Source organism: Geotrypetes seraphini, chromosome 1 (assembly GCF_902459505.1).
Source record: "Geotrypetes seraphini chromosome 1, aGeoSer1.1, whole genome shotgun sequence".
Taxonomy (NCBI): domain Eukaryota; kingdom Metazoa; phylum Chordata; class Amphibia; order Gymnophiona; family Dermophiidae; genus Geotrypetes; species Geotrypetes seraphini.
In genome coordinates, this window is record NC_047084.1 from 208,405,540 (window position 1) to 208,424,540 (window position 19,001).

Consider the following 19,001-nt stretch of genomic DNA (forward strand, 5'->3'; position numbering starts at 1 on the left):
CAACTTCTACTATATTAAGGTGCATCAACCCATTTCTGACCAGAATCAGAGAACACAGATTGTGTGCAACAGTATCTTCAGTGACAAACTTCAGAGCAATCCCAAATACAGGACATTTGCAAGACTGCAACTTGGGCCTCAGTTCACACTTTTCACAAATCATTACAGTTTGGACCAGAGCACAGCCAGATGACATTTGATTTGGTCATTCTTTCCTCCACAGCCTTTTTGCTTTTTAATCTATCACCATCACCCTGTTGTACATTGTAGCTAGGGTCTCACCAATAAGTGTGTCTTCATATCCCCTGCTTGTCTCTGGAGAAAGCAAAGTTGCTTTTCTGTATATATATATATATATATATGTGTGTGTGTGTGTGTGTGTGTGTGTATAGATAGATACAAGAATATTGTGGATATAACCACAATATTCTCTGAGATATCCTTCAGAACTATTATTTTACATTCATCTACTCCTAACATCAACACAAAACCCAATACTCAAAAGTTTAATGATTGCCCTAGCTATACACATTGTTTTTATAATATATAACTGTAATCTCAATGTCTCATTTTGTGAATGGTGAAACACTTTATGTGCAAATCAAAAATATGAAAGAAATCATAGCTGTAAAACATAATCGTCTAACCACCTTTCTGAAACCTTGGATTATTTTAGAGTAACTGCTCTCAATCACAGTTGTAACAAGGCTTCTCATGATTAATAACACTTTGTATATACAGTGGCAGAGTGAGGGTGAGAGGCGCCCGGGGGCAGTGGTGCCCCTCCCCCTCCCATCCACTTCTTCTCCTCTGCACCTTTTTAACATTCACAGCGTGAGCAGCAATCCCAACCTGCTGCTCGTGCCAAGATCAGCTATTCCTCTGATGTCACTTCCTAGGCGTCGGTCCAGGAAATGACATCAGAAGAAGAGCCAACGCTGGCGCAAGCAACAGGTGGGGGTTGCTGCTTACCCCACTAACGTTAAAAAGGTACGCGGAAAGGGAAGCGGCACACACACGGTATGGGGGGAGGGCAGGGAGGAGAATGGGTGGTGGGGGTGGACTGTCTCCCACCCCCCTCTTACTATGCCACTGCGTATATATCTTAATCTGTTTATTTTAACTGCATTGTATCAACACCAGGTTTGATCATATCTATTGTAATAATGTGTTGCAGATATTTGTTATGTAAGCTTCTTTACCATATTAACCTATGTTAAAAATTTCAATAAACAAAAATGATAAAAAAAATAAAAATCTAAAGTCCTTAATTTTTCAGTACCTTGCAAGCAGGAAATACAATGTTACCCAACTGTTGGAAGAGTTAATAAGAAAGTATTTACCAGATGAATTATCTGAGAGAAGGAAAGTTTATGAAGAAGAAATTGCTGAACTATCAAAGTAAGTTAATTGTTTAAGAGTAAAACTGAATTCCCCTACCCCTATCTATATTGAATCCTTTGTTATCTTCCAAAATGTCCCTATCTATTCTAATACTTCTTTTTTACTTAGCAATAGTTATATTAAAATAGGGTGCTAGCTGGTACACAGCTGCATTCAAAGAGATTTTTCTTTAAATATGGACACAATTTTAAAATTATAAAAACAACCAGAAGATTAGGTTTGGGACAGAGAGGTATCCACAGTTAGCTTGGATGCACAGATGCACAAAGCCCACCATGCTAGCAGTGTTTCATTTAGATTTGGTTTTATTCTAAGGCCAATGCAGAGAGGCTTTCAGCAGTGACAGAAAGTCTCATGTTAATGATCTCATTTGTATTAAAATGAACTGATTAGCAGATTCTGTGCAATGTCCAAAACAGGCCACATAAAACCACTTTTAAAACTACTGATAGTTCTGAGATATTGGTAGAGCCCATTGCCTTTAATTTCCTGTCAGTGCCTGAGTGCTGATTGGCTCAGGCATTGTCAGGAAAAAAGTCAAAGCACACCCCAAGCAGAAATAAAATATCCCTGTTGGTCTAATGGACTGCCTTCTGACCCTACCTAACTGTGACCCCCAAGAGCGCAGTTCCCCAGAAGCAGTGCCATGCACAAGTCGGAAGTTCAGTTGGAAGACGATGGTGATGTAAATGACTATTCCTATGCCTTTGCTGTCTCAGTCAGGGTCCTTTATAGCAGGAGATACAGCTTATCTCTTGTGAGCAACACCAGATCACAGACCTCTTGCTTTCTCTCACATTACAAAAATGTTTACAGATTATTAGGAAGTATCAGAGGCAGTGGTGTAGTAAGAGAGGGGGGCAGATGGGGCACCCCTCCTCTCTGCCCCCGCCTCTTCCCACTTCCCCCTTACCCCGTACCTCTAGTTGTTCACTGTCACAAACAACTTCTTCAACGTGCTCCTCATGACCGCGTTCTCTCCCTCTGACATCACTTCCGAGTGCCGCGTATAGAAAGTGATATCGGAGGAAGAGCCAACAGGGTAGCAAGGAGCACATTGAACTACTTGCTCATGGCAGTGAACAACTAGAGGTATGGGGAGCTTGCCACTCTTAGGTTATGCCACAATCCAGACACTATTGTGGAAAAAGATCTCCTCCAGCTTTTAATGACTGGGGTGGATTATGTAGCTGATGCTCTGTATGACCTTTTCAGAGATGTAAGCAAAATGTCAGCTTACTCCATTTCCGCCCGCAGAATACTATGGATCAGACAGTGGATGGGGGATTTCTCCTTGAAAGTGACCCTGAGTACACTGCCATTCAAGGGACAGTTACTTTTTGGGAAAGGCCTGGATGATCTTATGGCCAACGTACGGGACCATAAGACGAACTCTTTACCAAACAGCAGACCTTGAGCCCCTAGGGCATTGTCTCTCAAACTGTGTGCCATGGGACAGTGGTGTGCCCTGAAAAGATTCTAGGTGTTCCACAAGAGATTCCAGAATTTTATTTTATTTTTAAAAATTCCCTTCATAAGTATGCACTAGAACATGTAAGTCATATTCGCAAATCTCAGTCAATATTATCAGTGTCTGTGTGCGTAATGATACAACCGCCCAGACAAGCATCATTCTTTGATGCGATTTGTCCTTGAAAACTAATGGCAAGTAATTTTATTTTTTATGCAGTAGTTATCCTAACTTGAGCAACAAAGCAATCAAAGCTTCGTTATCGTTTGGATCTTATCTTTGTAAATTTGGATTTTCAAATCTCCACAGAAATTAAATCCAAAAAAAAGAGTGACTGCAGATGGTGGATGATGACATGCATGTTTGCTTGTCGACTATTGAGCTGCGTTTTGAGTTAATTTGCACTCAAAAACAAGCACATCAATCACATTGATTAGCAATTCTATCCACTTAGTCTCACTGTTGTTACAATTACCCATACATAGCTTAAAGAAATATAAATAAATAACTCTCAAATTTTTTATTGATCTTGCAATTTTATAATTTCGATTATAATGTGCCATGAAAAACATTTGTTCCGTTTAATGTGTCTGAGCTATTTAAAAAAAAAAAAGTTTTAAGACACTGCCCTAGGGGGACAGGTCGCAGTAATTTTTGGACCTCCAGGTGATACTGCCAGTTCTCATGAGGTCCTTCATGCCAGAGATTGTTTCAGAACTCCAGACAATGATTTGGAGGGGCCAAGCACCCTTAATCTTCAGCATCTCGCTCCGCCACAGTTCCAAAGAAGCAGTTATGATGCCAAGCCATCAGCCGATGTTTCTAGCAGCGATTCGGGCCGCCAACGTGGGAATGCCAGAATGGCCCACAAAATCTGCATAGACCGGAGGTAGTTATGCGACCCTGGGGAATTCTGCACAAATTCTGCATTGCGCAGTATCGCAGAATTCCACCAGGAGTAGCTATAGAAATAATAGATAGTAGTAGTAGTGTTTTTCCGCACTGTGTAAGAGTTTTGTGCATCTGACCCTTGGTCCTAAAATATGCAGCATGCATGTTAACTTTTTTATTATGTGTATGTTTCAGACTGCTCTGAAGTTAAATTGTTGATTTGTGAAGTTGGCTCTAAATCTGACAGTTATCAATCAGAGATTTAGTTTTTGTTGTTGGATTTTAATAAGTTTGAGCTGCATCCTGAAGGTTTGACTGTACAGATAGAGAATGCCTTGTCGCCCCTTGTCTTGTATATGAGTACTTTTGGCTAATTTAGGTGGTGCCTGTCTTTCAGCTTGACTAAAAATGTTCCAGTATTTGTTTGCACGATGGCGTATCCTACTGTGCCTTGTCCCCTTCATGTATTTGAACCAAGATACAGACTGATGGTTCGAAGATCTATAGAAACTGGAACCAAACAGTTTGGAATGTGCATCAGTGATCCTCAAAAGAAGTGGGTATAAATGTAAAGAGTTTTAGTCAATGTTTTTCCAATGTTACCCCTGCCAAGTACAGGTTATAACATTTGTCTGTTTTAGTTTTGCAGATTATGGATGTATGCTGCAGATTAGAAACATTCATTTTTTATATGATGGACGATCTATTGTTGATACAATTGGTGGCAAGCGGTTTCGAGTTTTACAGAGACTGATGAAAGATGGTTATTATACTGCAGATATTGAATATTTGGAAGATATTAAGGTATCTCATTTTTTTCCTTTAAATGTTTTTTTTATTATATTTACCTAAGACTCCCTCACTAAACCTACATTTTACTGTCCTTAAGCTCTCAAGTAAAATTCATGGAGTCTTCGTGACAGTCAAATATGAAGAAGTACAGATTGCATGAATAATTTTCAATTAAATTTTGCTGTTTTATTCTGATAAAAGTAATTTGTGAACAGAATCATAATTTACACTGTACAGCTTAATGTTCTTCTAGTTACAAACCAGTGTTTTTTTCCCTTGAAGTTGAATAGCAAGGAATCATGTAGTTTCCTTTTCTTTGTTCTAGAAGGCTTTTTGCTCCAAGAGCTGCATCCTGAAAGTTTGACTGTACTCCAAAAGTATTCTGTATACTGTTAAAATCTTGATTTAAGTTTTGAATGAGAGGAAGACTGATGTGTGAACCTGAGGATGCAATTAAACATGTTTCATCCTGGGCAGTGGATGTTTCTTGTACAATTCCACTCTATTCCTAGACTAGTGGGTCATTTTCCTGTACTCGCCAGAGCTTGTAGGAAGCCTCATTACACAGTATTGAGCCCCTTCTCTCTTACCTCAGGACTACATCCCAGTAATCCAGTTTCTTTCCTACAAGCCAGATTGCAGAAGCTTGTCTTCTCTGCTCGTGTTTATTTTCTTTTAAATTCAGCTTCTTTCTGCAGCCTTCCAGTACACAGCATATCACAGCGAATACAGTCCCCCTCATCCCCTCTCAGAATCCTAAAATTGCTGCTTTTGGGGGGTTCCTGTGCTATTTTCTTTTTGAAAATTGCTAGACAGCCATCTTGGATTTTTCTTAATTAAAATTTAAAGTTATTTCTTGCCTCTACAAACTTTGGTTTTGCAAGAAAACCATTCAGATGCAGTTCTCAAGGCAGGATACATCGGATTCATGCCTTGCTTTCAGTAGAAGCTTGTCTGGCAAGCAGCCGTGTTCCAAGTGCACTGCGGCATAAGAGGGGGGCAAAATTTCATTGGCCCAAGTACTCTTAACCCTGAAGTAGGTCCTGCTGCTGTTCCTGCCTACAGGCATGGCAAAATGTCAAAAGTGGGCCCCGAGGAGTTTGCAATTGCCATCCCAATGAACCGCAAATACGATTTGGCGGCGAAATCTCACAAGTCTTCCAAGAAGAGTCTGCAAGAGGCAGCTCTTGCCACGAATGATGGGGTTTCTCTCTGAATTTATTAACGTGATGTATTGGACTTAGTTGGCTAAGAAATTAGTGCCAGCCACCTCTCGGCAAGCATCTTCTCCAGCTGTGGGGACCCCTTCTTTCTAGAGCGTGGGGATTCTTCTCTGCTTCCTCACTGTGGTCCTGGTTAGTGCGCTGGCTAAATCCATGGTTAATCTGGATGCCCTGACCCTGACTTTAATTATGCAGGCTGGCACCACTATAACGAGGATGTTGCAGCCCTTGCAGATCTCCAGGACCAAGATCTGGATGGCCCTCCGATCTTGGGGAGGATCCTACAGTGCGGAGATTTTTTTAAGCCCACGCATTTGGTGGCTTTGATCTTGAGTCCCCTCCCAGGAGTTGAAACTGGAGACTGGGCAGCTTGTTGCTGCAGAATGTTTCCTCATGAGTGATCAGAGGCCACAGTCCACTAATTGTCCTGGTCATCCTGACATAGTTAAGATACTCACGGACATGAAGGCCCCTTGAAATGCGCTAGGGCCATGTTTTGGGGCTCTATCCAATGGTGAACGCTTTTAACCAGTGCCTTGTATCCCCAAAGGTGGATTATTCGGAGGCACAGGTTACTTAAACACACCTCTCCCCAGTGACTGGGGAGAGAGGGGGCCAGAAAGGATGTTCAGGACCATAGAGTGGATTTTATCTTCAAGCGCCTTTTTAACTCGGTGGCTACTGGAATTAAGGCAGCGATGGCCTCTTCATTTGTGGCCAGGGCTTGCCATTCTAAGCTGTGCCATGATCCAGACACTATCATGATCCAGGATCTCAATTTCCTTGTTTCGGGGGTGGACTGCATGGTAGATGCCCTGTATGGATATGCTGACGGTCTTCTGCAAGCTTTCGGCCTATTCCATTTTAGCGCATAGGTTGCTGTAGATCCGGCAGTGGTTCAGCGACTCATCCTCGAAGGCAACAATGAGCCGGTTGCCTTTCCAGGGCAACTCCCATTTGGCAAAAGTCTGGATGACCTCATGGCTAGTGTTCAGGATTTCCTACTATATCATCCCAGAGTGGTTGCCCTAGGGGCGTCATTTCTTTTAAAATTTCCTGTTAAATGCTGCATCTCTTTGCAAGGGAAGAATTTCTTATTTTATGAACCTAAGCAATTGCTAGAATTTATTGTAGCTAGAGAAGGGGGAGGGGTAACTACTGGTTTAAAGGCTAGTGTGCAGGACCGCAGGCCCAAGTCTTTGTCTGTCAACACACCCCGACACTCCAGGGGTTCAGGGCACCCTACTTTTCATCCCTTCAGGTGTTCCTGTCAGTACTTTAAGGCTTCCTCTGGGCAACACTCTTCTCAGTTTGCCAGGCCAAGGTTCAGAGGATCCTGATGCCAGCCGTCCATGGGGTGCCGTTTGGTGGCACCCACTAAGAAGCAATTCTGATGCTAGGTCCCTCCTATTGGCCTAAGGGAATCTGGCCAATCGGAATCTTAGGCCACTCCCAGTGCATCCCAGAATGCACTGGGAGAATTGCCCAACATTCCGGTTGACCCATGTGCCTAAGGCTCCTCCTACAGGAAGGGCCTTAAGCACCTGGACCAATCAGGCCCTTAAGCCCCTCCCCGGTGCATCCCAAGATGCACCGGGAAGGGGCAGGCCCACCATTCCTTCAAAGGCAGGCCTGCCGGCCGGACACAGGCAGGAACAATCTGTCCTGCCAACAAAAACAGGGGAGTTCTAGGTGGGGTTAGTGGAGGTTTCGGGGGGGGGGGGTCAGCCGAACTTTGGGTGTGTCAGCAGGAAGGAGTGGGCATCCCTCCTGCCTCTGATCATTGGGGAGGGGGGCTGCAGGGTGTTTGCAGGAGAGATTGGGCATCCTTCCTGCCGGAGAACATTTGGTGGTTTGGGGGTGCCCCGGCATCCCTCCTGCCAGTGATGTATGGGAGAGGGAATGAGTGGCAGCGGCCCTAAACTTATCACGGCAGGGAGATCCTTGCTGCAATAAGTTCAGCAACCGCGTCTACTTACAATGTAGGCCAGCATTTTGCTGGCCTATATTGTACGCATCTACTGCGGGCCTAGGGAGACACATTACAGCCGCCTAGGTCCGCCTAAGGCTACTTTGAGCCAAGCCACACCTAGCCTTAGGTAGCGTAGGCGGGCTTGCACGCCTTCCTGAGCTCCCGGCGGTGCCTCCAATGTAGGCGGCCTGCCTCGGGAGGTCTTTTTCTTTCTCTCTCTTTCTCTGCCTCCCCCCCCCAAGCCACCACTGCCAATTTCTCCCTGCTTCCCCGACACCAGGCCAGGCGCGTACAAGCACCAAGCCTACAAGCCTTCCCCCTGACATCAATTCTGACGTCGGAGGGATTGGTGCTGGGGCCGTTGCTCCTCAACATATTTATCAATGACCTGGAAAAGGAGGCAAAGTGCGAGGTTATAAAATTTGCAGACGATACCAAACTGTGCGGCAGAGTTAGGTCCAGGGAGGAGTGTGAGGACCTGCAAAGGGACCTGGACAAGCTGGAAGACTGGGCAAACAAATGGCAAATGCGCTTTGACGTGGAAAAATGCAAGGTCATGCATATAGGGAAAAAGAACCCGTTGTTCAACTACAAATTGGGGGGGGGGCATTGTTGGGAGACAGCAGACTTGAGAGAGACTTGGGTGTGCTGGTGGATGCATCACTGAAGCCATCTGCACAGTGCGCAGCAGCCTCGAAAAAAGTCAACAGGATGCTGGGCATCATAAAGAGGGGCATAACAACCAGGACGCGGGAAGTCATCATGCCATTGTATCGAGCGATGGTGCGTCCACATCTGGAATACTGCGTTCAGTATTGGTTGCCGCATCTCAAGAAGGACATGGCGGTACTTGAGAGAGTCCAAAGGAGAGCAACGAAACTGGTAAGAGGGCTGGAACACTGCCCATACGCCGAGAGGTTGGATAGGCTGGGGCTCTTCTCTCTGGAAAAAAGGAGGCTCAGGGGAGATATGATAGAGACCTTCAAGATCATGAGGGGCATAGAGAGGGTGGATAGGGACAGATTCTTCAGACTGAGGGGGACAACAGGTACGAGGGGGCATTCGGAGAAACTGAAGGGAGATGGATTCAATGCAAGGAAGTTTTTCTTCACCCAAAGGGTCGTGGACACTTGGAATGCGCTACCGGAGGAAGTGATCAGGCAGAGTACGGTACAGGGATTCAAACAGGGATTGGACGGATTCCTGAGGGATAAAGGGATCGTGGGATACTGAGAGAGGTGCTGGGATGTAACAAGTATAGAAAGCTAACCAGGTAATAAGAATAGAAAGCCAACCAGGTCGTGCATGTGCAAGACTGGAGGGTTAGGACTTTGATGAGAAGATAGGACTTCAATGAGAAACCAAGGTGGCAAGGGGGCCCCTTCTGGTGATTCAGACAGGTCGTGACCTGTTTGGGCCGCCGCGGGAGCGGACTGCTGGGCAGGATGGGCCTATGGTCTGACCCGGCGGAGGCACTGCTAAAAAAAAAAAAAAATAGAGGAAGTTCGGGCCAGCCAATTCTTACCTGTTCTTGGCTTGAATCCTTCCTTATCTAATCATATTCTCCCCTAATTAGTAAAATCCCTTGAACAATAGTAAGAAAGTTAGTGACTGTATATTACTTCATGTTTGCATATACATATATCGCCAAATAACTGTCCATCTTAGTAGGTCTGCCACACTCCGGCTCACTTGAGCCAAAGGGCCATGTCCTTAATGTAAGGAAAGATTTCTATTTGTACAGTCAATAGATGAAAGTGGGCAAGAAATGTCATGAAGACTCAGCATTTTATAATGTTAATTTTGTGCTATGTATGTTTTATATGGAAACCATCTAGATATAGACATACATTAATTTTAAAAAATATATAAATAGAAGTAAGAACACCAAAATAACTAGCAAGAAATGTATGAGGTGATTATGGAAAATATTTGTATTGTGTACATCTTAATTTTTTATTTGGTAGATTTTGATGCAGTGGTCTTAGAGCTTATTATATAGATTTAAAAAAATTGTCTAAAATTGCCCTTTTTTAACTCGGCCAAAGTACCAATGTACTTTTAGCCAGCCTGAGGTATGGAGGAACATTGGAGGATTAAGGGAATACCATGTTTGCATATATGGATTGCATTCTGAAATAAACAGGTGCTATTTCCAAGCCAAACTTAGTATGTGCAGAATGGAGTTTCATAGTCCAACTAGTAGTATTCCCAGTTTTCAAAGACTTTGCACCTAGGTAGGCTGTTATTTTTTCTTCTTAGTTTATTAAATAAACATTTTGTCTCTGGTGTTCAGCAGCTGTCATTTCTCTACAGCTTTTACAATGCCAGTCTATATTTGTTTCTTTTTTTATATTTCAACGTAGGTTAAAGATGAAGAAAAGCTGCATAAACTCCAGGAGCTTCACGATGTAGTTTATAGTCAAGCTTGTAGCTGGTTTCAAAACCTAAGAAATAGATTTCGCAGCCAAATTCTTCACCATTTTGGATCAATGCCAGAAAAAGAAGAAAACATACAGGTGAGCAAAGATTTCATTGATAGAAACTATTTGTTGCAGGAACAGTGCTATTAATATTCTCTTTTAGCAAACAAAATTCAATTACTTGGGGTTTGTGGATGATAATTTTAATACTTAGCTATGCAGTACTAACACACAGTTCTCTCATATCTAAAGTATTTGAGCATGCAGGGCAGGATTAATCCTTCAGTGAGCCATGAGCAACAGGGTACATTAAGCCCATTGCCTTCATGCCCCAGGTCCGGCATCTCCCATTTTTCTCATAGTCCCCAGCCATGTCTGACACCAGCGCTAGTAGATTTACATTCCAAAAACTGACATAATTTTATTGTCCATGGATTAGATTTTTTTTTTTACTAATAGTTGGACTATGAAACTCTATTCTGCAGTTCTATAGTTATTTTAATTTTCTATTGTGTTGGTCCCTGTCTTTAGTTTTTCCTTTCCTTTTGTCTTCTCTTAACTCTTGCCAAGGTCTCCATGTCCATTTGTCATTTCTTTTTCACATCTACCATTCATCTTCCCTCTGCGTCCCTATCCACCCTGTCCATCTCAGCTCTGTCCCTTTTTTTGCCCTATTCAACATTCCCCCACCTCTGTGGCAAATTATGACCCCTCTAGATCCCTATTCTCTCCCCATGTGTCCAGCATTGCCTTTCTGTCCTTTTTATTGCCCCTCTCCATTTCCAGCTTCATCCCACACTTCCTTTCCTTCTACATCCCCTCCCCTAGGAGCCAGCATCTCCATCTCCCTTCCTTCTTCCCCAGGGTCACCATCTCTCCCTCCTTCCTCCTTATCCCCCAACCTCCCACCACACCACTGTCCTGGCATCTTTTTCTCTCGGTCCCGTTCTCCAGGTGGTCCTTTTAAACTTGCTTTGACTTTGCAGCCATCTGAAAATCCAGAGTCAAACATGGCTATTTTTGGAACATAAGAATAGCCATACTCTTGTACAAACGCACGGGGGAAAAAGAAGCAAACATTGAATACAGGACAAAGTCTGCAGCGGTCAAAACAGCAGTCAGGGAGGCCAAACTTCGAATGGAAGAAACTCTAGCGAAGAACATTAAAAAAGGGGACAAATCCTTCTTCAGGTACATTAGCGACAGGAAAAAGAACGCAGACGGGATAGTACGCCTTAGAACGCCAGACGGGAATTATGTGGAAACAGATTCTGAAAAAGCCAAACTACTGATCGATTACTTCTGCTCAGTCTTTACCTGCGAGGCACCAGGGCACGGGCCACGGCTGGAAGCAAAAGAAAGCAAGGAAGGCCCATTTCTGAATTTTGAGTTCACACCAGCTGATGTTTACAGAGAACTTTCAAGACTCAAGGTGAACAAAGCCATGGGACCGGACAATTTGCACCCAAGAGTGCTCAGAGAGCTGTGCGATGTTCTGGCGGAACCATTAGCCATACTCTTCAATCTCTCCCTAAGTACGGGGAGAGTCCCCCTGGACTGGAAAACAGCCAACGTCGTTCCTCTGCACAAAAAGGGTTACAGAGCAGAGGCTGCAAATTATAGACCAGTGAGTCTCACATCAATAGTGTTTAAACTCATGGAAACTCTACTTAAAGGTAAATTAGACACGATAATGGATGAAGGGAATCTAAGGGATCCCTGTCAACATGGATTCACCAGAGGCAGGTCATGCCAATCCAATCTTATAAGCTTCTTCGATTGGGTGACAGGAAAGCTAGACTCGGGAGAGTCTCTGGACATAGTGTACTTGGATTTCAGTAAAGCTTTCGACAGTGTCCCACACCGTAGACTATTAAACAAGATGAAATCACTGGGTTTGGGTGAGAAACTAACTGCATGGGTCAGTAATTGGCTGAGTGGAAGACTTCAGAGGGTGGTGGTCAACAGCACCCTCTCTGAGACATCGGAGGTGACTAGCGGAGTGCCGCAGGGCTCAGTCCTGGGACCATCCCTTTTCAACATATTCATAGGGGACTTGACCCGGGGGCTTCAGGGTAAAGTAGCACTGTTCGCCGACGATGCCAAACTGTGTAACATAGTAAGTGAAAGCAACCTCCAGGATAGTATGACACAAGATCTGATCACGTTGGAAAACTGGTCCTCGACATGGCAGCTAGGCTTCAACGCTAAAAAATGTAAGGTCATGCATCTCGGCAGCGGAAATCCATGCAGAACATACTCCTTGAAGGGAGAAACGCTAGCTAGGACTTCAGAGGAACGGGACTTGGGGGTAATCATCAGTGCAGACATGAAGGCTGCCAAACAAGTAGAGAAGGCCTCATCAAAGGCAAGGCAAATGATGGGATGTATCAATAGAAGCTTCATCAGCCGTAAACCTGAAGTCATAATGCCACTCTACAGAACCATGGTGAGACCCCATCTGGAATACTGTGTGCAATTCTGGAGGCCACATTACCGGAAAGATGTGCTTCGAGCTGAGTCGGTCCAGCGGATGGCCACTAGGATGGTCGCGGGGCTCAAAGGTCTCTCATACGAAGAAAGACTGGGCAAACTGCAGCTCTATACCCTAGAGGAGCGCAGGGAAAGGGGTGACATGATTGAGACATTTAAGTACGTCACGGGTCGTGTTGAGGTGGAAAACGATATATTCTTTCCCAGGGGACCCTCGGTCACAAGAGGGCACCCGCTCAAACTCAGAGGAGGGAAATTTAGTGGTGACACCAGGAAGTATTTCTTCACAGAAAGGGTGGTAGATCACTGGAACAGACTTCCGGTGCAGGTGATAAAGGCCACCAGCATGTTCGACTTTAAGACTAAATGGGACATCCACGTGGGATCCCTACGAGGGTCGAGTTAAGGAACTAGGTCATTAGCATTCAGACTTAATGGGGTGGGTCAATAGAGTGGGCAGACTTGATGGGCTGTAGCCCTTTTTTGCCGTCATCTTTCTATGTTTCTATACTGGGTCAGATCAATGGTCCATCTAGCCCAGTATTCTCTTTCCACAGCAGCCAATCCGTGTCTTTGTAACTCTGTTGTAAACCACAATGAATTCTAATTGAAATTTCCAGTGTAATAGGTGAGACATTCTAGACCATAGGGTTATTTCCCCTTACTCACATGAGTTGCAGAAGAAATCCATTGCAGATTTTTCACTCTGCCTCCAGAGTACATCACAGGCTAGTTTAGCGCCATCTAGCAGTCTTTTCTTCTTCAAGCATGACTGCATCTGTGTGGATTCTGCTCTCTCCATTTTATTATTTTAATTTGACATAGTTTCGTCCTTTCGAGGGTATTTTTGCATTTGAAATGGATTTGAAGCTCTGCCTGCTTGAGAATTCACAGACTTCGGTCTGTAGCTGACAGGCACATCCCTTCGGGGTACCTGATAGCCAGTCTGCTTAGTCTTCCTTGGAGCTCAGGGCCATCCCTGACCTAGTCTCACTCCCCGTTAGGGGGGGGTTCAAGTGCAAACTGTGTAGCATGCTTAGGGGGCTTAGCGGTGTTACGCAAGCGCGCTAGCTGTGTTTTCACGCCTCCGCCTGTCCAGGTGCGCATCCTATGGTCTGCAGGGGTAGAGAAATAGTCAGATAGTGGCATCTGACTGGCAGCCCGAAGATCAGCTTGAAGGATGCATTTCCAACAATGTGGCAGTAAATTCTGAACCGGCCATTGAAAAGGCAGGAAGCAGCTATAGCAGCTCTGTGTCTGGTATCTGTGAGTACAGAGGATTTGACAGGCTCCAACAACTATCTTTAAAAAGTTAGTTTTGAGGGGTTTTGAAGGTTTCATAATGTTCTCCCACCTGAAATGTTGTTATTTTTGTAATTTTTTTAATTTCAGGAAGTGCCATTTTTAGCACGTTGATGCAAATTCGGCTCCGGTGGCCATCTTGGATTTTTAACAATCTTTTTTTCAACTTTTCCCTGCTTTTTTAAAATTCAAAATTTTGCCAGGAAAACTCCTGGAATGGAGTCCTTAGGGTCTCCTAGTATAAATTCATTCCAAATTTGTGCGAAATTACCGCCTTTAGAGCGTTTTTGCACTGCTTGGCGCGGTCGGGGGTGGGGTGGGGGACGGTAACTATTGGTTCAGCCTCCCCTTCACAGAAGCAGGTGATTACACGCTCAGCTAGACTGTTGGGGCGGCCACATTTGTTTTTGGGGCTTGGTTCTGCGGCTTCACTCTCCACAGCCTAAGAAGCATCTTAATAACGCACTCTTCCTCCTATCTAAGTTTTAGAAAACTAGTAAAAACAAATTTGTTCAACCGATTTGTATCCTAATTGCTCCCTTTGCCCTATCGCTTTACTCCATCTGATTTTTACCACGATCTCTCATTTCCGCTCTGCTCTCGGCCTACTGGAATTGATGTCTGTCCAGTGCCCCACTCTCGCTGATTGTTTGCAGCAGGCTCCTGCTCTCTTATTCCTTTATCCGCTTCATGTACTTTAAAACCTTCTTTGTACCTATCTTCGCCGATTGTCCAGCTCCTCTTATTGTAATCCTCCTCGAACTACTATGGCTTTGGCGGTATATAAGAATAAAATTATTATTATTATTATCTAAGGGTGACTCTATGCTCCACGGTCCAGATACCTTCTCAGAATTTGAGATTTTGCTGGTTTGAATTTTACTCCAGGTGTCCGGCAGCTGGGTGCTTTTCTGTTCCCCTGGCTGGTGTCAGGTCAAAAGCGCGCCAGGACAAAGGCACGCCCAGACAATTGAGCGCAGCGCGCGCCACTCTAAATTACTGTTTTTAGTGCTCAGACGGGGGGCGTGGGGGGGAACCCCCCACTTTACTTAATAGACATCGCGCCGCGTTGTGGGGGGTGTGGGGGTTTGTAACCCCCCACATTTTACTGAAAATTTCACTTTTTCCCTGTTTTTAGGGAAAAAGTTCAGTTTACAGTAAAATGTGAAGGGTTACAACCCCCCATAACGCCGGCGCGATGTCTATTAAGTAAACTGGGGGGGTTCCCCAACAAAACCCCCCGTCGGTGCCCCTAAAAACTGTAATTTAGAGCGGCGTGGCGGCGCGCGCTGTGCTCAATTGTCTGGGCGCGCCTTTTGTCTTTCGCGCCGTTGTCTATTAACCCCCCCCGGCTATGTATCTCAGCGGCAGAGTGGCCTCGGGAGTCTCTGCGCCTCTGCCTGCACCATCTGTTCCTCCTTCCCAGACTGTTTCATGGGTTCCAGCAGCTGATCTGGTCCTCCCTGATCCTTTATGGACAGTGCGGCACTTCCCGGATTTGAGAATCTGGACTTGAGTGCTGGACCCGTGGATCCCTAGGAAGCTCCAGATCCTAGAGATGACCCGACTGTCAGGTGCTTGTTTAAGTTTGAGGCGCTACCGGATCTAATTGCTGCATCTTTACAGGAGTTGAGCGTGGATACTCAGCCCGCTTCTTTCATTTCTTCAACTTCTTCTTCCTGGCTCTGCAGTGTTTGTTTGCAATCTGCAACTTTCCTGGCATCCAGATATGAGTTCATGGTTCTGGAGCAGTTTGACTCTCAGGGAGGGTCCTTTACGGAATGCTCTGGCTATGCCCAGCTTGCATCCTCGGGCGCAGGAGTGGCAGCAGCTTTTGTGGCAGCCCAAGTGAGATTCCATGATGACTCAGGTGACCTGGCGCATCTCTCTCCCTAGTGATGGGACAGTTGTGTTGAAAGATATGCAGGATAGCTGGATGGATGTGGTTCTCCGGAATGTTTTGAACCAGCTAATTTAGGCATTAGAGCTGCGGTGCCTATGTTCTTTGTGGCACGCACCTGTCTAGCTCAGCTACGAATGCCTTTGTTGGCTACATGGTGGAAGGCTTCTATGACCATTTGAATGTGTTGGCAAAGGTGTCAGCGTATTCTTTTTCAGCCCGCTGAATGCTCTGGGTTCAGCAGTGGGCTGGTGATTCCACCTCCAAGGCAAATCTGTCATGACTACCTTTTCAGGGGCAGTTGTTTGGCAAGGGTTTGGTTGACTTCATGAATTTGGTAATGGACCATCACCTGAAGATCTTTCCGGATAGTAGAGCACGGCCCAAGGGTGCTGGGCATCCTCTGCTTGGCTCCGGACAAAATTTTTGTGACTACAGGCAAGATTCCCCATCCTCTTCGCAGAGATTTTCTCAGGGTTCTAAGCTACAGGCACACTCTGTCTACCACCGCCCTTCCTGCCTAACCTGCCTGTATGACCCAATGATGCCAGGGAGCCGAGGGCCCCTCTGCGAATAGGGGGTCAGCTCTCAGAGTTTCAGCCTGACTGGATGCACATTATTAAAGTCCATTGGGTCGTGGAATTTATTCAGTTGGGCTACAAGCTGGATTTGCACAGCCCCCTGTCAGACTAGTTCGTGTCTTCTGCTGTCGTGAGCCCAGACACAGCGAGCTCAGTCCAGGCTGCTGTTCAGTGCTTGATGGAAATTCAAGCAGTAGAGCCGGTGCCAAGTGAACATTCGGGTTCAGACAGATACTCTGTTTACTTTGTCATTCCTAAGAAAGGATCAACATATTGAGACCGATTCTGATTTTGCAGCACTTCCATCTGTCTCTCAAACTTCCTCCGAGCTTGTCATAGCTAAGCTTCTTAGGTCTACCAAGTCGTCCATGGTGTCGGCATACACTAAGGTGTAGAAGACCTTTCAAGCACTGGAGTGACCAGGAACAGGTGGATCCTTATTCAGCTTAAGTGTCATGGGTCCTTGCTTTTCTCCAAGCAGGTCTGGATAAAGGCCTTGTGGTGGAATCTCTGTGGATCCTGGCTGCCATCTATCCGGTTTTAGATAACAGGATTGTCTGTTCTCCTTGGCGTTGCATCCGGATGTGGCTCGGTACAGAAAGATCTTTGGGTCCGGCCACTTGTTAAGAATCCGCTCCCAGCCTAGGACTTTAATGTGGTGCTGTTTGACAAATGTAAGCAGTTTCTCACTTCTGGCTCACCACACAATTGTTTCCCACGTACTCACCTTTATAGGACCCCCCAGGGACCCCTGAAGAAGACTTTTTGTCAAAACGCGGACCGTGTTGGGTCCTGTATCCCTAGCGGACTAGGTCCTTTAAGGCTCTTATGTGGATGATTTATTTTTATGTGGATGGAATTATTTTATGTGGATGATTTCAGTGTACCTTTGGAACTTTGACACTTTCAAATAAAGTCCATTTAGGAACATCGTCACTCCACGGAGTTTTTTGGTTTTCTCTGGATTTTCTTCTTTGTGGATATTTCGGGGTCAATTCCTTTTGTTTTGTGCTGTTTGGCATTGCCAGGGCTCCTTTTGAACTGCTGAGGAATGCTTCTCTCCAGGATTTAACACTCCAGACTGTTTTTCTGGTCACTCTCTCTTGGGGTCCATAGGGTTTCTGAATGGCAGGCATTGTCGTGTCGACACCTTATGCTCCAAGATCCTGAGACTGGAGTTTCCCGGCAGACAGTTCTTTCCTTTTGCCGAAGGTGGTTTTGGCTTTCCATATCCATCTGGAAGTGTTTGCCAGTTGTTCAGCTGATGGGTTCCAATCATCAGGATCGTCTCCTAAAGTTGGATGTGCGCAGGGTGCTCCTGCATTATTGGCAGGTTTCACTTTTTGACCACCTGTTTGTTATGGCTCATTTTATTATGCGAGGTTCTCCCGCTTCTAAGGCTACGATCTCCAGGTGGATCCGTAGAGCCATTTAGTCCACTTACATTCTTGCGGGGCAACTGTCCCCTATAAGGCGCTTTCTGCCAGGAGTGTTGCTTCTTTGTGGGCGGAAGCTAGATCTGTTTCTCCTGAGATTTGCAGGGCAGCAACATGGTCTTCTCTTCACACGTTTGCCAAATTCTACACAGTGGATGTTGCTGCCAGACTGGACTCTGCCTTTGGGTCCTCTGTCTTAAGGGCTGGCACAGCAAGCCCACCCTAGCTTTCTTGTGGGACTGCTTTTGTACATCTCTATGGTCTAGAACAGGGCTGCCCAAGTCCGGTCCTCGAGATCTACTGGCAGGCCAGGTTTTCTGGATATCCGCAATGAATGTGCATGAGAGAGATTTGCCTGCACTGCCTTCTTGGTATACAAATCTCTCTCACGCATGTTCATTGTGAATATCCAGAAAACCTGGCTTGCCAGTAGATCTCGAGGACCGGACTTGGGCAGCCTGATCTAGAATGTCTTGTCTATTGCACTGGAAAAGGAGATTATGTACTTACCTTGGTAAGCTCTTTTCCAGTAGATAGGTAAGACATTCTAAACCCCCCACCCCCGCCCTGTCCTTGCTGTGCCTGTTTCAGCTACTGATTTCAGATTTTAGTCTCCTGCTTATCCAATCGATTTTTTTGAAGACCGGTCAACCCTTTGGGAGTTAAGAAGAGTTTGTATATACGTATAACCTGTTGTGAGTAGTTCTGAACTCCTTTGACGCCTCTGTTGGCGGTTAACAGTACTGTTTCATTGTTTGAGCAGAACAATAGTTTAGCCTGTGGTTACAGGTGCCTCTACTTCACAGATGGATGTGTCTCTCTATGTTTGGGTACTGACTGCTAGAGGGTGCTAAACTAGCCTGTGATGTACTCTGCAGGCAGAGTGAAAAACCTGGAATGGATTTTTTCTGCAGTTCATGCGAATGAGGGGAAATAACTCTACGGTCTAGAAAAGTGTAACGCAAACTGTGTGCCATGGCACACTATTGTGCCTTTTCAGATTTTAAGTGTGCCACGGCTCACTAGGCAGGAAGAGAGGCATTGTTTGCGTATCTGCCGGGACTCTTGCCTTCCTCTTCTCCGCACCCCCGGACCAGCAGCGACAGCTCTGTG

General features: G+C 45.4%; 1 protein-coding gene across 1 annotated transcript in view; it reads left to right on the forward strand.

Annotated features, from left to right (window-relative positions):
- The window catches only part of LONRF1 (LON peptidase N-terminal domain and ring finger 1), a 95,447-nt gene that overhangs the window by 68,523 nt on the left and 7,923 nt on the right, over positions 1-19,001 (forward strand). Inside the window, exons 8-11 of the mRNA XM_033944515.1 lie at positions 1,280-1,401; positions 4,164-4,322; positions 4,408-4,570; positions 10,120-10,272. Coding sequence (XP_033800406.1) covers positions 1,280-1,401; positions 4,164-4,322; positions 4,408-4,570; positions 10,120-10,272 — 597 coding nt within the window. The remainder of the gene's footprint in view (positions 1-1,279; positions 1,402-4,163; positions 4,323-4,407; positions 4,571-10,119; positions 10,273-19,001) is intronic.